Source organism: Podarcis erhardii, assembly GCF_964252035.2.
Source record: "Podarcis erhardii genome assembly, chromosome: 1".
Lineage (NCBI taxonomy): Eukaryota > Metazoa > Chordata > Lepidosauria > Squamata > Lacertidae > Podarcis > Podarcis erhardii.
In genome coordinates, this window is record NC_138497.1 from 83,199,524 (window position 1) to 83,220,345 (window position 20,822).

Consider the following 20,822-nt stretch of genomic DNA (forward strand, 5'->3'; position numbering starts at 1 on the left):
CAGAAACATCTAGAAGTTGCCACACTACAGCCAGTGTAAAGATGTCAACAAACTTGGGAAACTTGGGTATCCAGATGTCTGCAAGGTAAATTCTAAAGGTTCAGTACTGTACTTTTCCTGTAAAATGGGGATAATAAGGATGCACGTCATGGAGCTTTTGCATGGCTAAGCGGGAACATAAATTGCTTCATGTGGATAAGACTATAAATAGCAACCCAGTGCAGAATTTCTGCATAACATCCTGTCTGGTAACTTCCCATTTGAGGCTGAGAGCCTCCTCAGAACTTCCCGCACTGATATTCCTATTCCTTACAGTAGGAATGGACAGTGGTGTAATCGGGGATCAAATCATTCTTATGAGGCCATTCTTTTTAACCACACCTTGATTAAAATTTGGTCAAGAAGACAGGCAAATGCACTTTGGGAGGCAGATTCACACACTTTCAGCTGGCAATCCCTGTGCCAGACAACAAATAGTTAACTTTTATGGGCTACCTCACTCTCTTACACAATTAGCCCTTCCTTGAGTAAAAGTCACCAGTAGTAAGGAAACTATGATTTTGGAGGTCGATGTGTGGGATCACCAGATGGGCTTTTATTCAAAGATGTGCTCACTTCAAGGACTGATTGATTAAAGCTATCAATCTCACCATTAAAATAATGGCCTACATTGTTGAAAAGTTTTCTACGTTTGAAGATAATTTTATTTGAAGCACATTGTGTTCTGAATTCTCTGAACAAACATTTCCTGGTTTGTATTTCACAATCTCTTATATTTTCAACCAGGATGAGGGAGTACCGACTTAGCTTTTAAGAAAAGAAGCCATATAGAATCCTTGGAAGTCTATAAAGTTTGTATAAAGAAGAGAGCCATTGTGTTAGAATGGCACTCCTTTCACAGAGCTAAGAAAGAATCGTGGAATCCAGAAGCTCAACATTCCATCGCTGGCTGACAAATACTTTGTATAACTTTTGAGTAAAGATGCCATTTTAGCTGTCTGAGAGGCTAACTATTTCACTGCTGATCATTTTAGCAGCGATATTGCCATCTTCCCCGTAGCTTTTTGTAAGAGTATTAATAGGAAACATGTATACTGCATTTTTTAGAGATTTCAGAATGCTTTCTGCCCCAAATCTCAGTAATCTTTATGACAATCTTGTCAGGCATGCCAGAGTTCTCATAATGAACATGTGGGCTGGAGGCTTCCTGGGGCTAGCTAATGTTTGCTATTAAGGTGAGATTTTAACAATAGTCTCCCCAGCTCATGTTTATAGCCACTATCAAACACCACCTTTTGAACATTCATATGAAGACATATTCATCAGGTGAAGTTCCCCTCATCGTTGTATCTGCATATCATGAAAAGCTCCACCTGCTGGATTTATCCGAAAGGTGTTAAAATGGTCAACAGACTTGCCAGGGGGAAAGTGGATAATTCTAACCTCCATCCCACCTCATGTGTGCTTATTCCTATACTGAAAGGTGTTCCCCACCCCTTTCCAGGTACCAACTGAGCCAGTTCTCTTGAGCTACTGAGATCTACAATATATTCTAACTTGGACAATGCCTAATTGAATGCCACACGTACAGTTTAAAAAATCTGCAGTCATCCCAATATTTAAGATGTGGAGAAACAGCAAACCTGACATTAGCAGGCAACAAGAAAGTTTTGGGCGAGTGTGCATAATCAACTCAAAATGAATGTTTTAACAGACTTAAATATGATAAAATTTGCTGTTTGATGTACCAATTATGGGCATGAAGCTAGGAAGAACAGGATCCATTAGAGCCTAGGAAGTTCTGGTTGCTAATGTGATGCCAGTGGACCCAAAGATGCCATTGAGGACTTCCCATGGGGCCCATGAAGCTGCTGAGCACTGCCCTTCTGCCCTCACTTCGCCTTATGTCATGAGGTGGCAAGAGAGAGGAAGAGAGGGGGAGAGAGAGAGAGCCCCATGGCACAAAAACATAGATCTAAGGGGTGGATCATAGTTTTTACAAGGGACTCCCTCAAAACTGCCATCAAGTCATAGCTCACCCCTGCATACATACAGTATGTGTTCTTGTTGGTGATTTTGTGAAACATCTTGGATGACCTGTGCCTCGCATAAAAGCTTTTCATTGCTGGCAAGCACCAAACCTGATTTTTACGGTGAGCTTTCGTTTGATGGTGGTTTTGGCGGCAGGGCTCTGTATAAAATCATACAAATCCAAGATAACCCATTGCAATTCGATCGGAGCTGACTTTTCCTCAGCTTTGGAAAAGCAAAGTGTGTGTGCATATGCGCTCTCTCTCTTTCTCTTTGTGTGGTGGGGTGGGGAGAGAAAGGAAAACTGACCAGGGGGGAGGAGAGGAGAGAAACAACCACAAGAGGATGTTGCCCACAGCACCCTCTCAAAATTCCAAGTGTGTCCATAGACACAAAAAAGTTGGTGACTCCATATAGGATCTTTCAGGTGGCTTCACAGCTTCCTTCTGGTATTGATGCATTCTGTAAGCAGGCTGCATACACACTACACTTAGGTAGGTTTTACTTTAACCATTTTACTTAGGCAATGTACACAACATACATTTAAAGCACACCCACTCACCCAGAGAATCCTGGGAGCTGTAGTTTGTTATGGGTGTTGGGGGATGTAGCATGGTGAGGGATAAATTGAAGTTTCCATTATTCTTTTGGGGGGGGGGAGGTGCTGCTTTAAATGTATGGTGTGCTAGAGGAAGGGGCAGAATTGCCATCTGACTCCAAAGCCAGCCCAATACATTTTACTGCCTGATGTAGAGCAGCAAAAAGAAAAGAAAGGGGGGGCATACAGTAGCACATGAACAACACAGTAAATCAGACAACAATTTCCTTCCATTTAATGTCGCTTTCAATATCAGCTACCTAATGCCACTTTTCCATGAGGATGCCCTTAGGGCAGGAAAGAAAGAAAGGCCCACTGCTATGTCCAGGGCTGAGAGAGAGCCGGCTGTCTTTCTCTGGGCTCAGATTTTATCCATCTTACCCATGGGGGATGTATGTGTCAAAAGTAGATCATGTCAAGTTTTGAAAGAATTTTGAACTTAAAAAAATAAAAATCTCAGTTTATATCACTGCATAACGGTAGGAATTACCCCTAATTCTCTTGTAAATCAATAAGATTAAGACCACTCCTTTCAGCAGACATTAACATTCTTTATGCCAGTTAAAGGAAGTATATGCAATGGACCTTCTGACAACATTAGGCAACAATATCTGTTTCACTCTTAGATGGCTGGTTTTCAATTATGTGCTTAGTTTCTTCTCCAATTTAGTGTTTCAGTTCCATTATGTGATGGCAAACAAAGAGGAGAAGCAGTCCACTTTCTGCTACAAATAGAAAAGTTTTTTCATATTTACCATGTTGATGACGGCAATATGAAGAACAGAGTCCAGAAATCAAAGGTCAGCCTCTGTAGACAGAACTATCGTGACACCTCAAATGCACTAATTTGCACCAGTGCCCGTGACTGAGGGTATTTCCAGGCTCTTGCTAGTTTGGGGTGGGATTCCATCACATACTGGCAAACTCAGGTCATGCGATTATAACGGATTGTGAGGTCGTGCACAACAAGCCTGCTTCCCCAAAAGATCAGCCTTTTTTTGTGATAAGGGAAGTGAAATGTGGGGAGAACACTTGCTTGGATGCAACTTCATCTAACTTCCCCACAAAAAAATCACCACAAATGCTTATTTAACAGCTAAGGTTGTTTAATGTGCCTGAAAACAAACTAGGACGAATGTTCAATAAACAAAACATTTAGTGATTCGTGTGCATGTGCAAATAAGTCCTCAGCCACATAAAAACCGATGTGTGTTTGGCTGCTTGTATTGTGAATTCCTACCACAGTGCAAAACACATTAGAATATCCCAGGCTCTCACTGGGACAGCACTTCCTTCCTTAGTGTCCTACTGAGTGCGTTCTTTAACTCTTTGTTCCTCATGCTATAGATCAAGGGGTTCAGCACAGGAGTGACAAAGGTGTAGACCACAGACACCACTCGACCTTCCTCCGGCGAGTAGCTGGAGCTGGGACGCAGATATATCAAACTGCCACAGCCATACTGCAGAAGAACAACCATTAAATGGGAAGAGCAGGTGGAGAAAGCCCGCTGCCTACCTGAGGCAGAGCGGATGCGCAAGATGGCTGCCACAATGAAGGCATAGGAGACACAAACTAGGAGGAAAGGGGCAGTCAGTATTACGGCGCTGATAATAAAGAGGGCAGTCTGATGGATATGGGTGTCGCTGCATGCAAGCTTCAGGACAGCAGGGAAGTCGCAGAAGAAATGGTCAATCTCCTTATTGCCACAGAACGGAAGGCGCAGTATCAGGATGGAGAGCTGAATGCCAAACACGCCGCTCATGCCTAGCGTCCCAGCTACAAGACTCACACACACCCTCCAGCTCATTATGGTAGTGTAGCGCAGTGGGTGGCAGATTGCCACATAGCGATCATATGCCATAACAGATAGCAGGACGCAATCGCCACCTCCCAAGAAGATAAAGAAGAACATCTGTGTGCCACATCCTGCCAAAGAGATGGAGACTTTTTGCGCAGAGAGGAGGTTGGCTAGGGTGAGTGGGGCAATGACGCATGAGTAAGCAATCTCCAGGGCTGCCAGGTTAGCCAAGAAGAAATACATGGGAGTGTGGAGGGAGCGCTCTGTACGGACAATGAACACAACCACAGAGTTTCCCAAAAGGCTGAGTAGGTACAAGACCAAAAAAGTCCAGAAAAGCAACAGCTGCATCTCTGGGACTGTTGAGAAGGGGTGGAAGTAGAAATGGGTCAGGCTAGTGTGGTTTTCACTCTCCATAGGAATTGGTACATATGACCTGGCACGAGATAAAGAGAGAGACCAATGACGGAGAAAGTGATATCTCCACCAAGATGTCAACAGGCCACATCCATTTCTAAACATGTACAATAAACCAAGTAGCCACTGGAGGGCAGACTCCCCCTTTTGCAAATAAAGATCTCTGTCTCGCAAGACAACAGCTGTCTTAGAATCATGGAGTCATAGAATTGGAAGGGACGTTAAGAGTCATCTAGTCCCACTTCCTGCAATGCAGGGATCTCAGCTAAAGCATCCAGAACAAATGGCCATCCAATCTCTGCTTAAAGACCACCTTCTGACAGAATCCATTCTACTGCTGAACAGCTCTTACCATCAGAAAGTTCTTCCTGATGTTTCACCAGATCTCTTTTCTTGTAACTTGAAACCATTGGTTTGGGTCCTAGTCTCCAGAGCAGGAGGAAACAAGCTTGCTCCATCTTCCATGTAGCAGCCCTTTAGATATTTGAAGATAGCTATTATATCTCCTCTCAGTCTCCTCTTTTCCAGGGTAAGCATTCCCAATTCCCTCAGCCATTCCTCATAAGACTTGGTTTCCAGACCTCTGATCATCTTGGTTGCCCTCCTCTCTACACAGATTCCAGCTTCTCAGTATCCTCTTTTCTGGCTTGTGTGAAATTGTACAGCACAGGCATAATCTAGAAGGCATTTCAGTTCATGCTTCTGCAAATAATGAGTAAGTTTAAACTTCAAGACTGTAAAGCATTTCACATGCTGCAAGCACATCTTTTGGCAATCCTTTCATAGACCACTCCACTTGTAGCTCCACTTTTCCTGCTCCTTCTGCTATCAGTTAATGGTTCCCTGAACTATCTTCACTAAATCTTTTACGAAACCCATCTCTCCCTATCCTGTTGCCTTGTTAATTTTATTTGCAGACTTTCTGAAGAAGGAAGTTCCATTGAAATCAATGGAATTTCCAGAGAAATGCGGTTAGAATCAGATGCTTAGATTGCAAGCTGTGTCACTTGTGTATTTTGTATTTGCTTCCAGTACAAAATTAGATACACAATAAATAGCCGTTACACTGGCACTCTACATTGCTCTTGCTTTACTGAGCTAGGGATTGCAAAACAATTGCATGTCAGAGTTTCTGTGGTTTTACTCCATTAAAATTAAATAGACACTCCATCCAAAAGTACTCAAATCCTATTTTGTTTTTTATTGAATGGAAGTGGTTGTGACAAGTGAAACCCATGACAAAATGTTGCAGTGTAGAGTGGTCCTGCTCAGGTTTCCAGCTAGCCAGCAATGCTGTCTTCTAGGATAATGTGTTCCAGTCCCACCCTGGTTTTCTGTTTGCCACCCACAACAATCAGCATTCTGTGTCTACCAGTATTCACTGGACTGCTGGGGAAGGTTCTCCCCTTAGTTCCCCTCTGCAAAATCTTGTGGTCCCCCTTCCCTTTCTTTCTCTGTTTTTCTTTTTGTTTGGGTTACTTTATTTTATCTTACTGTATTATGAAACAGCTTTAATAGAATCTTATTTTTAAAATAAAAATCTTTCTGTCCCCACAAGGTCCCTGATACCTCCACCTTCTTGTGTGGATATGGTGTCATTCTGGAAATGTAAGCATCATCTCTCATGGCGTCTCTCATCAGGAAAAGGACTGACTAACTTTTGCTGAATCATGCCCACTAGTGTGATATATTTTTCTTATGTTTTTAGATGTTCTCTATGTGTTTTGATGTTTTTAATTGTTTCTATTTTTAATCCTTCTGTCTTACTACTTTTGTGTTTGCTGCTATTGTTTAAGCTATTGTTAGTATGACAATGCAGAATTTGCCACACCATCCTCTTCTACTCACTATTTTGGAGTACAGGTGGCGAGTATGCATGCATTTTTCATTTTAATGGCCAAGAAAACTACATTTCCACTGGAAGGTGGAAGCCTCCCTCTTTGCAAAATAAGATTTGGATGTCACCTTAAAAGACAGCATAGCCAACGTGGTGCCCTTCAGATGCTGTTGCCCTTCATCACTGGCCATGCTGGCTGGGACAGATGGGAGCTGGAGTCTCACAACATCTAGAGGGCATTGTGTTGTCTATTTCTGTTCTAGTGCCTGTGAAATTGTATGCTATGGCACAGCCATAGTCTAGAAACACTTTCCATTATCACCTGCAAATAGGAATGTCAAATGTAAATAACTGAGCATTCTTTATTATTCCAGTGTTGGCTTCATTAGGAGGCAATGAAAGTGATACAAAGAGATGGCAAAAGCAACTTCCATTTAGGCTTAACCTCTTGATACACAAAGGGGAACTGCAACGTTTCTGTAGAAGGAAATGTTCCAGAATATTTCCCATTAAGAACCTCACACCACTCCTAGGAAAGCATTTGCCTGGAACAATGCTCAACGTTGTGGTCATTATTCTTGCTCACAACTAATTCAATGTCCACAGCCGACACATTGTCTAAACTCTTCTGACAATTGCAAGCAGTACCATTCTGGCCCTGATTTACTTCAACTGTATGCCCAACTGTTTTTATTGTGAGAAGGGTAGAACTGTTTTTACTGGCTGACTGGCTGGGATAACCTTACTAACCTGTTGTCCGAGCTGATATTGGATGCCGCTGCCCTTTCCACAAGAGAACTCTAGCTCTGAGGGCTTTATAAACCTTGCAAGATCCTTAGAGGAGCAAGATAATCCCAATCCCTCAGTGATGCATCAAAGTCCCCATAAAAGTAAATCACATACAAGCAGCCAACAAGAGTAGAGGCCCCTGCTCTCTGAGGACAAAGGCCAGCAGAGAGGGAGGGAGACAAGGAGTCAACTCACTGCTCCATTAGAGGGGAGGACATTCAATACCAATTGCTCTCTCAGCATGCAAAAATACTTCATCGTGGCCATGTCCACCAACCAAGGAGCCTTTCTGCCACGTTTGCCCCAGTGTAGCTCAGGTTTTTCACCACTTGTGCTCTAGCCATCTTCTCTCCTGTCCCAAGGCAGGTGTAAACCAGAAGATCAGTGACAAGGAGGGGGAGAGTGTTAGGGCCATGAGAGCATGGATTTTGATAGCCTGTGTTGGGGATCTGGCCTAGCGAACTATACAGTGCTGTGTGTGCTCAGGCCTTAGTCTGCATCTATGCCGGAATTGTTTTTAGATGTTTTAATTATTTGTGGATTTATGCGTTTGCCACCCTGGGCTGCTTAGAGAGGAAGTGTGAGATGTAAATTTAAATAATAATAATTTCACCTCACACCAGAATCGCAAGTTAGTAAGAATATAAATGCAGTGGCATAGCGTGGGGGGTGCAGGGGGGGCCGGCTGCACCGGGCACAACATCTGGGGGTTAGGGTTAGGGGTAGGGTTAGGGGGCGCAAATCCACGGGTTAGGGGTGCAAATTACTTGCCTTGCCCCGGGTGCTGACAACCCACGCTACGCCACTGTATAAATGGTGTCTCATATTCTTAGTGCATGCAGGTACCAATTGGTACCTGTAGTGATTTTGATATATAATGGCTTTAGAAGTACTGTGCTTTTCTGTGTATAAGATGAGGGTCTTTTACCATAAAATAATGTCAAAGGGGGGCACATCTTATACACGGATAGTGCATGGGGGGGACACGTGTGATTGGTTGCACCAATCAACGTGTGATTTAGGTTAGTGATTTTCTGATTTCCCCCTGAAGAAAGCTCAACCAGCCTGGGCAATGCCCCCCCCCCACAAAAGCTCAACAACTCTGGGTCATCTCCCCCCCATTTTCTTAAATTTGAGTCCCCCAAAACGCAAGTCTTATACATGGGGGCATGTTATACACAGAAAAGTATGGTAGTTTTTTAATATATGCAACAGTTTTAACAGTTTTTATAGGTGTGTGTGTTTTAAATTTTTTTTAATATGTGTCAGGATGCCTCGTGGGAATTGATTCTTGTATAAATAAATACAGTTATAAGCAAGATAGCAATGGGATGACTTCACTAGCAGCATTGGGAATGGTGGTGTGAATTTGAATTGATGAGGAGGGAGGGAGTGAAGATGTGAGTGAGGAACTGACGCAGAACACACACACACAAGCTACACATTTTTGCAGGTCTACATTTTTGCCTTTGAAAAAGTAAATTAGATTTATAGGCCAGTTATAAAGACATTTTGTCCATTGGTTCCCCTTCCCTCCCCCCAAGACCCCCTCTTCATTTTCCTTGTCCAATGGTTCTAGTGCATATCCAGGGGCACTGATGTTGTACACATGGAACATTCTCTGACATGAACATGATTTATTTTAAAAGTGTACACCCCATCATTCATTGCAGGACCTAGACCAGGTTACGGCAAGCATATACATAAAAAAACCATGAAAATATCACATCACATTGGTAATTAGTAGGTATGGCACTATAAAGGCCAGTAGGTAATCGACCCTGACGTTTTGCTCAAAACTGGAACTACCAGCAGGGCCTCTGCAGCAGATCTCAAGCAGAATGTTGTCTGCCCATTAGAAACACACAGCACTTTCAGCCACAGCTTAGATCTATACATGAGAGTTTGCTTTCATGTTTTGTTTTAATCTGCATATATAGGACCTTGTTTATGCCTTACTAGGTATGATCCCCAGCCTCACTCACCCAAGGAATGTTAGTATATCAGTGCTAGTCCTACGGCAGGGCCGGAAAGCCTGTGGACATCTGGTCGTTGCTGGATGACCCCTCCCATCCTTCGACACTGACTGTTGGCAATGCTTGATGGGTTTGTTGGTTGTTGGAGTCCAAGACCATTGGAGAGCTACAGCTTAGCCACCTCTGTTCTATGGGATCATGTTCTATGAGGCTAAAGCCTGCTAGTGTCATATTGGGTGGGCAGAAAATCACTTCAACAGGAGGGCAGTGGCGGTACATCTAAATGGACCAACAATGATGTTTCAATGATCCACATGTCATCACCACCACTGCTGCCTTATCCATGAATATGTCTAATGGCATTAAAATTGGTGCTCATATCACATCTTCTGTGATATGAAAATTGTGTGCAGTGTGAAGTATTCCGCGTCTCTGCTGAAAGTGCACCCTACTTTCGTCCAAAATACTAGGGAATTTTGTGTTACTCTAACCTTGTGTATTGTATACTAGAACAGCAATCAATAATTTTTGGGGTAATTTTTGTGGCAATCAATAATTTTCTGCTCAGAGGTCAAAACAACAACGACAACATCATAGACTCTCTTTGGGTGCATGCCTGTTTGTGCATTTATTAACAAAAAACAGAATCATCAGTCCAATTCATCAGTGGAAGTTGTCTCCCGATGAATACAAGGTCCAAAATCCCCATGCCAGTCCCACCAGGCATTTCTGGCTAGTCTGGTTTGAGGTTAATGTCTGCCTCAGTTGCTACCCTCCTTTGATGACATAATTCCAGCCTCTTCTTGGGGTATTTTTCTTCTGTTACCTCACAATATCTTCAGGCCCCTAAATGAAATGTAGTAGTTTTCTCTGTGGCTGGAAACCTGTCCAGGTTCTCCTGCCCATCAAAACAGAACTCAGTGTCACTAGTGTAGCTGTTGTTCTGCTTGCTTTCAATCAGGCATTTGATTAATTTCCTTCAAGAATACCTATACCGAATTCAGGTCAATTGGCCACACAATGCACTGGTGCAACTTCTGCTACAAGCAAAGAACATTCCTTTTGAGGCACAGTTGCAGCTTAGACATAGAGCCTACCTATGCATCCTTCCTGTGGTTTCAGTTCCACCATACCATTACAACAGATGGCAGTAGACGGTGTACCATTCCCTGGCTGCGATTCAACACTGTCATTTCTTCTGGGGCAGCACAGCCCTTTTTAAGGCTCTGATAAGGGCATCCTTTAACTCTTTGTTCCTCATGCTATAGATTAAGGGGTTCAGCACAGGAGTGACAAAGGTGTAGACCACAGACACCGCCCGACCTTCCTCTGGTGAGTAGCTGGAGCTGGGACGCAGGTATATCAAACTGCCACAGCCAAACTGCAGAAGGACGACCGTTAAGTGGGAGGAACAGGTGGAGAAAGCCCTTTGCCTGCCTGCAGCAGAGCTGATCCTCAAGACTGCAGCCACAATGAAGGCATAGGAGATACAGATTAGGAGGAAAGGGATGGTGATGACAGTAATGCTGACAATAAAAAAGGCAGTTTGGTGGAAATGGGTATCGCCACATGCCAGTTTCATGACAACAGGAACATCACAGAAAAAATTATTGATTTCCTTATTGACACAGAAAGGCAAAGTCAATATCAAGACAGAGAGCTGAATGCCAAAGAAGCAACTCATGACCAAGGTCCCAACAACAATTTTCACACACACACTCCAGTTCATGATGACAGTGTAGCTGAGCGGGTGACAGATTGCCACATAGCGGTCATATGCCATGATTGCTATCAGGACACAGTCAGAGCTTCCCAGGAAGATAAAGAAGAACATTTGGGACCCACAGCCAGCCAGGGTGATGGAGACCTTTCTTGCAGAACCTACGTGGGCCAGAGTGAGGGGTGCAATGGTACAAGAATAAGCAATTTCCAGACATGCCAGGTTAGCCAAGAAATAGTACATTGGGGTGTGAAGAGAATGTGTGGTGTAGATGATGAGAACAATGGTAGCATTCCCAAACAGGCTGAGCAAGTAGAGAATCAGAAAAGTCCAGAAAATCAGCTGCCTCATGCCAGGGTGCGTTGTGAATGGCTGGAAGTGGAACTGTATAATTCCAGTTTGGTTTTCAGTCTCCATATAAACCTGCACATGAGCTTGCTATGGGTTAAGAGGAGAGAGGAGAACATTACTGAGAAGCCAGCATTGGGCAACCAGGAAATTAGGTAACACAAATAAATTGAATTGCAACAAACAGGGAAGATGTTGCAAACTTGGCTGATAGTGAATGTGCAATTGATCAACATATCCTTTAATACTGAAGTTCAGACTTCTGTAGGCAGCTATTAACAAGAATGAGATCAGATTCTTAGAGTAGGTTGTTCACTGAGGTGTCTACATCCATTAAAATTGAGCGACTATTACAGTGCTTATAAATGGCTAGGTTGATATTGAAATGTTTTACAAACCCAGCCAGATGGGCAGGATATAAATAATAAAATTATTAATATTACTTTTCTATACTATTATCTGTCTCTGGCTCCATCTTCTACAGACACCAATGTTAATGCCTTGGAGCTGTAGTCCTACACTATGGGCGCTATTAACAAGAATGAGACCAGGTTCTTAGAGTAGGTTGTTCATTGATGTGTCTACATCCATTAAAACCGAGCAACTATTACACTGTCTCTAAATGGCTAGGTTGATTCTGAAATGTTTTACCATTTTTTATGTGCTGTAAGCCGCCTAGAGTGATTGTGAAAACCCAGACAGATGGGCAGGATATAAATAATAAAATAATAAAGCTCAACCAAAGAAAAAAGCTCAAGAACTCTGGGCAATCTCCCCCCATTTTCCTAATTTGGAGTCCCCCAAAATAGGGGGCGTCTTATACACAGGGACGTGTTATACATGGAAAAGTACAGCATATCATGGTTTATCTCAGCCGTTAGGGTGTTCTTTATGCAATTCCTGCATTCTGGATCTAGGGTGAGGTTTTTGTTTTTGATTTCTGGCACGTGATAGTCTGTCTCCATTCCCCCCCCCCCCACCTAAAGAAGCTTGAAGCTTATTTTTTACCCCCTCTCCCTAACTCTCACTGTATGGTGTTTGTGTGCATTTGACATATCAGTACATATTTTATTAGTTTTGTTTGTACTTTCTTGGAGGGATAGTCATTTATTAATGCATTAAAAAAAATCTACCTACTTTCCTACCCTGGTACAGTCAAGAAAACCTGTTAAATGAAGTATCTTCTTCTCACCTCTCTTCTTCTGTTGGCTTAACATACGAGCAGCAACCTGGATATGAATATTTCTTTCCTATTGTTGCTGTTAAATTCAAAATTATTCCTTCCTTCCCTTATTTCCTTTGTAAAACATTCTCATTGGGGTCAACACATGCAGCCATTTTAGAAGATCTGTGCTTCCACATGTGTGTGTCTTTCTTACCTTTATTGACATCAGCAGCTGCTATCTGTTCTCCACACCTCCCGGCATTCAAGACTTTTAAACCTATCTTCTATAGCCCCTTGGGAGTGAACTGCTGATGCAGCCTCTCACCACAGCTCCTATCAGCAAGAGGTTTAGTGAACATTCAGCCTGATTTACTTGCCCCAAAATTGGGAGGTTAGATGTTATTGACTGTTTATTGAGAATTCATTCTGATTGGTTTGCAGAGAGGTTATATGACCAGGTGTCATCCCATACTTTCCTTTGCATTTTCTTGACACTTTCCCTATTGCCACACACACAAAAGGTTGGGGAGGAGGAGATGAACCAGCTTTATTGCACAGACTTTGAGCTGCCTAAATTTGCCAATATATGACTGAATCCCACTGAAAATAGCAACAGTCTGAAAGCTGTGGATGATGCAGAATATTTTTCTAAGCTCGTGGTTGCACTGAGATCAGTGCTTGGAATGAACTAGTTGAGCTCTATGAAGTTTACTGAACTAGTTCAAAAATCCCTGAACTACAGCTGAAAGTAGATCCCATAATTGGCAGGTGAACTTAGGTGGATTAAGTTCATTTGGGGGTTCAACTCCAAATGATTTCTACTTCATCTTCCTGTCTATTCCCTCCTCTTCTCCAGGATTAGGCCCAGACTCCTAGCTTTCATTTAAAAAGTCCATCAGACATCTACAAAGAAGGTTAGAAAGCAAACTGTGGAAGCAATGTCTGAAGTCTTATTAGGTGGATACAGAGGTGCTGCTGCTGCTAAGGATGCTTGGTCATTTAACCACTTTTGCTAAGCAACCAGAATAAAGGATTGCATGGCATTTCCTGTATCTTCTCTGCTGAAGAGAGTCACTCTCTTCCAACAGGAGCAGCTTGCAGCAGAAAGCACAAATAAAGAAAGGAACAAAGCAAATGATGTTTGGTGGCACAAAGCAGAGTAAGCCATTTCTAGTATGGAAATACAATTATGTGGAAAGGTTCATCTTTTAACATTCTCTCTATTAGGCATCTTATGTGTGGTCCCTGATTACCCTGTAGGTCAGCCCAGGAGCTTCTAACATTCTGAATGCTGAAGGTTTTTGTTCTTTTGCAGAAGATGAACACTTTATGAACTAAAAAGTTTGTTTGAATGAATGTGGGCAGAACTAGTTTGTCTTATAAAAGGATGAACTTGAACTGAAATGAACTTTCTAAGCACTGGTTGAAAGTTTACCAAGGGTTTGGATTTGCTGCACATATAGACCACCTGTGAATCCAGCGGTTGTATTTGTTGTATTTTTTTTCATAGTTTAGTTATTGGTTGCTGTTGGGGCTCTTTCCTGAAGACGAAACAGCTCTTAATTATCCAGTAATAACTTCTACATCTCCTCTTCCTGTGTATCACCTTCATTCTGGATTGGCCAAGAGGAATCCATCCTTTTTAATCAATTTTTGCCCTCATTGTCACCATCTTTGAAGAAGTTTCCGGATTTTAATACAGTTAAAATATGCAAAAAGGAAAGGTACTGTTCCATGTTAATGAACGAAAAGAATCTTTTTATAAGATGTATGACACTGCAAAATGGTCTTCAAATAGTATTAGGGATCCATAGAGGCTGAGAGAAATGAATAACAAGAAAGGGGCAGGATATGTGTTGAGAAACTTTGGAGCACTAGGTTCATATGTAGGCCAGAAATAAGAACCTTTATGAGAAAAATATTGTTATTCTCAATTCAGTGCAGATCAGTACTGAGAGCAGTAGTGGCAAGAGGTGACCCTGGAGTGTGCAAGGTAGAGTTTCGCTGATGAGTAGATTGTCCACCTGGCATGTCTATGGGTGGAAAAAGAAAAGCAGCAGCAAGAGAAAGCAATCATTGATGAGTTCGGTGCTGCAATGGAGAAAGATAAAAACCAATTGAAAATTAAGATTTTGGGTGGTGGAATTTCTGCATAGCCTGAGCAAATTTGGTGGCAGTTTTGGAAGTGGAGTTAAGTTCAAGGACAATAGCAGCAGTGGGGGAGCAATCAGCTGGCCGTAAGGGCAAGAGTTACATGTTCCACAGGCTACAAGTTGGTCACTTATGAGCTAAATGGACTAACGGCATGACTTGGTATGTGCTATATATGTATTTATATGTATTTTCCTTCTGAGGAATTGAAGTTAACAATGACTTTCCAATACTACTCAATCTGAGCTTTCAACCTAGGTGTTCCATATGCAAGCCAACCATTTTCTCCATTGAACTACACTTAGATATGGAGTTGAGTCTGAAAGTGGCAGTGTAAATATTTACTTACACCAGAATTGTCCTTGGAGAACTGAAACTTTATAAACTTACAGCCAGTTCTCTGAGGGTGAACATGCCTTGAGAATTGAAGCATATATGTGCAAGACTCTTGGCCCAGATCAACAATTGCCTCCTCTTAAGGGACAACTTTATCTTTGGGGAACCAAGTATCTTTCTCTGATGCATGAACTTGTAATGTCCTAAAGCATCTTTTACGGCCGTCAGAGAATTATGTTAATTTGTGTATGTCTCATAAGAGATCTCTTTGTTTTAACAAGCCTCTAAGGCATTCTGTCTTGAAATTATTTGTCTGAACAGAGGGAGGGGGGTGCGGAGAAAGAACTTTTGTCTCCTTAACAACTTTTCTCACCATTTTATCCATAAATCCCAATAGGATGTTACTTATTTATATTTAAGAAAGTTCTACAGAACTTCCCAAAATAAGAGAAAGAATCTCAAGGTCCGAAGAGAGGGACAATTTAATTTCAAGGTTATTTCTCATCCTTAAAGAAAACAGTAGCTGTTGCAGCATTTGTTAGCATCACTTTCCCTAGAGATGTAATATATTAGAATTTGAAAGAACTAATTACTGTCTTATAATCGAGGAAGAGGGACAGTCTATACTAAACATTCTGATGGATAAATAGCAGTCACGCCCCTCAAAAAGCACTCCCCCAAACAAAGGTTGGTGTCCAGTGCACAGGGCCAGCAACCCATTTTCCAATAATAATCCAGCAGAAACCTGGTCTTTTGTGAAGGTTGACAATTATTATTATTGCATAGAAGAATATTTTTTAACACCTTAAAAGTTAATGCTTTTGCTTGCACCTTTTCTCCTTCCAGTGTTCCAACCACCATCTGAAGCACATGCACTGCAGTATGAAAGCAGCTTGAGACTTGCTGCTCTCTGATCCTCTTTATGCTTAATGATCACTATATATGCGATTCAGGTAGGCCATAGCTTAGGGGCAGAGGCAGAGCGCACACTTAGCATGCAGACAGGTTTGGTCCCTCTCTGGCTTCTGCAGCTGGGAAGGATCCCTGTTTCAAATGATGGAGAGACATTGCCAGCCCTGTTCAGGCTGTGGGCAGCATTTGGTGCTGGGGAAACTGCTGCAGGTGTGGTCAGAAGCACAAAAAGTGGTCAGGTTCAGATAAAAGCAGGTCAAGAATTCAAGCAGCTTTCAAAATTACCTCCCAACCTACTTCGAACTTCCCCTTTGATATACACAGTAGTATTAGAGGCAGCATTAAGGTCAGCATTAAGCCCCAGGCTCCCAAATAGTAAGGAGATGATACAGAAGGATATGCTCCCCAAAAACCCTTGCATTTATTTTAAATTTTATTCCTTTCATTTACACTCACCTTCCATCCTCAACCCTGCTTTCATTTTATTTGCTTCTTTTCAGATGCTCCTCCTCCTTACATTTATTATTTTCCTTTGCATTTGTCATCTTCTCTCATCTTCTTACATTTTTTCTTCTTTGCAACACAGAGCTGTCACTGCATGGTGTGACAGGGTATTACCATGTTCAGGTATTCTCCCTCTGAGCCCCCAACCCAACACCTGGCCCATCACAAAATATTGGTAGCCACTGAAGAGAAGCTGCCACTTTGAGGAGTTGGGAAAATTCATTTCATTTCAAGTTCATCCTTTCATAAGACAAACTAGTTCTGCCCACATTCATTCAAACATACTTTTTAGTTCATAAAGTGTTCATTTTCTACAAAAGAAAAAAAACCTTCAGCATTCAGAAAGTTAGAAGCTCCTGGGCTGACCTACAGGGTAATCAGGGACCACACAAAAGACGCCTAATAGAGAGAATGTCAACAGATGAACCTTTCCACATAATTGTATTTCCATACTAGAAATGGCTTACTCTGCTTAAATTGCGCCAACAGAACATCATTTGCTTTGTTCCTTTGCTTTATTTGTGCTTTCTGCTGCAAGCTGCTCCTGTTGGAAAAGAGTGACTCTCTTCAGCAGAGAAGATACAGGAAATGCCATGCAATCCTTTATTCTGGTTGCTTAGCAAATGTGGTTAAGTAACTAAGCATCCTTAGCAACAGCAGCACCTGTGAATCCACCTAATAAGACTTCGGACATTGCTTCCACAGTTTGCTTTCTAACTTTCTTTGGAGATGTCTGATGGACTTTTTTAATGAAAGGCAGGAGTCTGGGCCTCTTGCTGTTCACCTGCCAATTATGGGATCTACTTTCAGGTGTAGATCAGAGATTTTTGAACTAGTTCAAGAAACTTCATAGAGCTCAACTAGTTCATTCCAAGCACTATTCTCAATGCAACCATAAGCTTAGAAAAATATTCTGCATCATCCACAGTGCTTTCAGACCATTGCTATTGTCAATGGTATTCAGTCATATATTGGAAAATTTAGGCAGCTCAGCCAAAGTCTGTGCAATAAAGCTGGTTCATCTCCTCCTCCCCAACCTTTTTTTGTGGGTGGCAATAGGGAAAGTGTCGGGAAAATGCAAAGGAAAGTATGCGATGACACCTGATGCAAGGTCATATAACCTGTCTGCAAACCAATCAGAATGAATTCTCAATAAACAGTCAATAACATCTAACCACCCAGTTTTGGGGCAAGTAAATCAGGCTGAATGTTCACTAAACCTCTTGCTGATAGGAGCTGTGGTGAGAGGCTGCATCAGCAGTTCACTCCCAAGGGGCTATAGAAGATAGGTTTAAAAGTCTCGAATGCCGGGAGGTGTGAAGAACAGATAGCAGCTGCTGATGTCAATAAAGGTAAGAAAGACACACACATGTGGAAGCACAGATCTTCTAAAATGGCTGCATGTGTTGACCCCAATGCGAATGTTTTACAAAAGAAATAAGGGAAGGAAGGAATAATTTTGAATTTAACAGCAACAATAGGAAAGAAATATTCATATCCAGGTTGCTGCTCGTATGTTAAGCCAACAGAAGAAGAGAGGTGAAGGGGAAAAAATATTTCATTTAGCAAGTTTTCTTGACTGTACCAGGGTAGGAAAGTGGGTAGATAATTTTTTAAATGCATTAATAAATGACTATCCCTCCAAGAAAGTACAAACAAAACTAATAAAATATGTACTGATATGTCAAATGCACACAAACACTGTACAGTGAGAGTTAGGGAGAGGGTAAAAAATAAGCTTCAGGGTTCTTTAGAAAACATTTCTGTGTGTCATTTCCATGAATATAAGCAATTTTATGTAGGCTTCTATGAATGTACACATTATTGTACACTTTTTGGGGTTGGAGAACTGCATCATAAAATTGGGAGAAGTGCAAATTTCAAATGATAGATGTGTTTCAGTTTGTGTATCATTTTGGGAAGGGTGGATTAGGTAGGTTTGTGTTAAATTGTGAACTGAACCAATTGTTGTTGTTGTTATTTATTGAATGTATATACCGCCCTATACCCAGGAGTCTCAGGGTGGTTCACAAAAAAGATCACAACATATATAATCAGAATAACCTAGATTGTTTCCCTCCCAGATTGACTTCCATGCCCTTCTAGATACAAAACACATCTCTTTTCAGCCCCCAATCCAGTCCCAATTTTTGGAACACTTTCAATAAGCAGTTTTAAAATGTCACCACATAATAGAATAATATATTATTTGTTGTATCTCTTTCCTATGTAATTCATTAGAAAGAAATCCCCTTTTGAGTCTATTAAGAGCTGCTGCACAAATTGCAAACTGCACCATTGGATTGCTACCAATGGCTTCCCTAAAGCTACTTCATAGGTTAATAAACGGATTTGTACTTTTGTACTTTTGTACTTCATAGGTTATTACTTGGCAAATGTGTGCTATGAATACTTCCTACTACTGTACTTTCTTGTCAATCCCTTAACATAAAAGGTTCAGCAGGGGAGGGAGGATTTGTTGAGTAAGAGCTCCAAACCGACTTTTATTGCACAACCTGAATTTGTTGATACATGGCTGAAACCTGCTTGCAAAAAAGTGATAGCGCCCATAGTGTAGGACTACAGCTCCAAGGCATTAACATTGGTGTCTGTAGAAGATGGAGCCAGAGACAGATAATAGTATAGAAAAGTAATATTAATAATTTTATTATTTATATCCTGCCCATCTGGCTGGGTTTGTAAAACATTTCAATATCAACCTAGCCATTTATAAGCACTGTAATAGTCGCTCAATTTTAATGGATGTAGACACCTCAGTGAACAACCTACTCTAAGAATCTGATCTCATTCTTGTTAATAGCTGCCTACAGAAGTCTGAACTTCAGTATTAAAGGATATGTTGATCAATTGCACATTCACTATCAGCCAAGTTTGCAACATCTTCCCTGTTTGTTGCAATTCAATTTATTTGTGTTACCTAATTTCCTGGTTGCCCAATGCTGGCTTCTCAGTAATGTTCTCCTCTCTCCTCTTAACCCATAGCAAGCTCATGTGCAGGTTTATATGGAGACTGAAAACCAAACTGGAATTATACAGTTCCACTTCCAGCCATTCACAACGCACCCTGGCATGAGGCAGCTGATTTTCTGGACTTTTCTGATTCTCTACTTGCTCAGCCTGTTTGGGAATGCTACCATTGTTCTCATCATCTACACCACACATTCTCTTCACACCCCAATGTACTATTTCTTGGCTAACCTGGCATGTCTGGAAATTGCTTATTCTTGTACCATTGCACCCCTCACTCTGGCCCACGTAGGTTCTGCAAGAAAGGTCTCCATCACCCTGGCTGGCTGTGGGTCCCAAATGTTCTTCTTTACCTTCCTGGGAAGCTCTGACTGTGTCCTGCTAGCAATAATGGCATATGACCGCTATGTGGCAATCTGTCACCCGCTCAGCTACACTGTCATCATGAACTGGAGTGTGTGTGTGAAAATTGTTGTTGGGACCTTGGTCACGAGTTGCTTCTTTGGCATTCAGCTTTCTGTCTTGATATTGACTTTGCCTTTCTGTGCCAATAAGGAAATCAATAATTTTTTCTGTGATTTCCCTGTTGTCATGAAACTGGCATGTGGCGATACCCATTTCCACCAAACTGCCCTTTTTATTACCAGTGTTATCATCATCACTATCCCTTCCCTCCTAATCTGTATCTCCTATGCCTTCATTGTGGCTGCAGTCTTGAGGATCAGCTCTGCTGCAGGCAGGCAAAGGGCTTTCTCCACCTGTTCCTCCCACTTAACGGTCGTCCTTCTGCAGTTTGGCTGTGGCAGTTTGATATACCTGCGTCCCAGCTCCAGCTACTCACCAGAGGAAGGTCGGGCGGTGTCTGTGGTCTACACCTTTGTCACTCCTGTGCTGAACCCCTTAATCTATAGCATGAGGAACAAAGAGTTAAAGGATGCCCTTATCAGAGCCTTAAAAAGGGCTGTGCTGCCCCAGAAGAAATGACAGTGTTGAATCGCAGCCAGGGAATGGTACACCGTCTACTGCCATCTGTTGTAATGGTATGGTGGAACTGAAACCACAGGAAGGATGCATAGGTAGGCTCTATGTCTAAGCTGCAACTGTGCCTCAAAAGGAATGTTCTTTGCTTGTAGCAGAAGTTGCACCAGTGCATTGTGTGGCCAATTGACCTGAATTCAGTATAGGTATTCTTGAAGGAAATGAATCAAATGCCCGATTGAAAGCAAGCAGAACAACAGCTACACTAGTGAC

General features: G+C 42.0%; 3 protein-coding genes across 3 annotated transcripts; 1 reads left to right on the top strand and 2 right to left on the bottom strand.

Moving 5' to 3' along the window:
- Positions 1-3,903: 3,903 nt before the first annotated feature.
- On the bottom strand, positions 3,904-4,845 carry LOC309331374 (olfactory receptor 10V1-like; the record flags this gene model as incomplete). Its single annotated transcript, XM_081843532.1, has 1 exon — positions 3,904-4,845. The coding sequence occupies one exon, from the start codon at positions 4,843-4,845 to the stop codon at positions 3,904-3,906; it is 942 nt and encodes a 313-aa protein (XP_081699658.1).
- Positions 4,846-10,636: 5,791 nt separating this feature from the next.
- LOC309331366 (olfactory receptor 10V1-like) lies at positions 10,637-11,584 on the bottom strand (the record flags this gene model as incomplete). Its single annotated transcript, XM_081843519.1, has 1 exon — positions 10,637-11,584. The coding sequence occupies one exon, from the start codon at positions 11,582-11,584 to the stop codon at positions 10,637-10,639; it is 948 nt and encodes a 315-aa protein (XP_081699645.1).
- An 8,023-nt stretch (positions 11,585-19,607) lies between these two features.
- Positions 19,608-20,555, top strand: LOC309337539 (olfactory receptor 10V1-like; the record flags this gene model as incomplete). Its single annotated transcript, XM_081854112.1, has 1 exon — positions 19,608-20,555. One exon carries the CDS (start codon positions 19,608-19,610, stop codon positions 20,553-20,555), a length of 948 nt encoding a protein of 315 aa, XP_081710238.1.
- Positions 20,556-20,822: the final 267 nt, after the last annotated feature.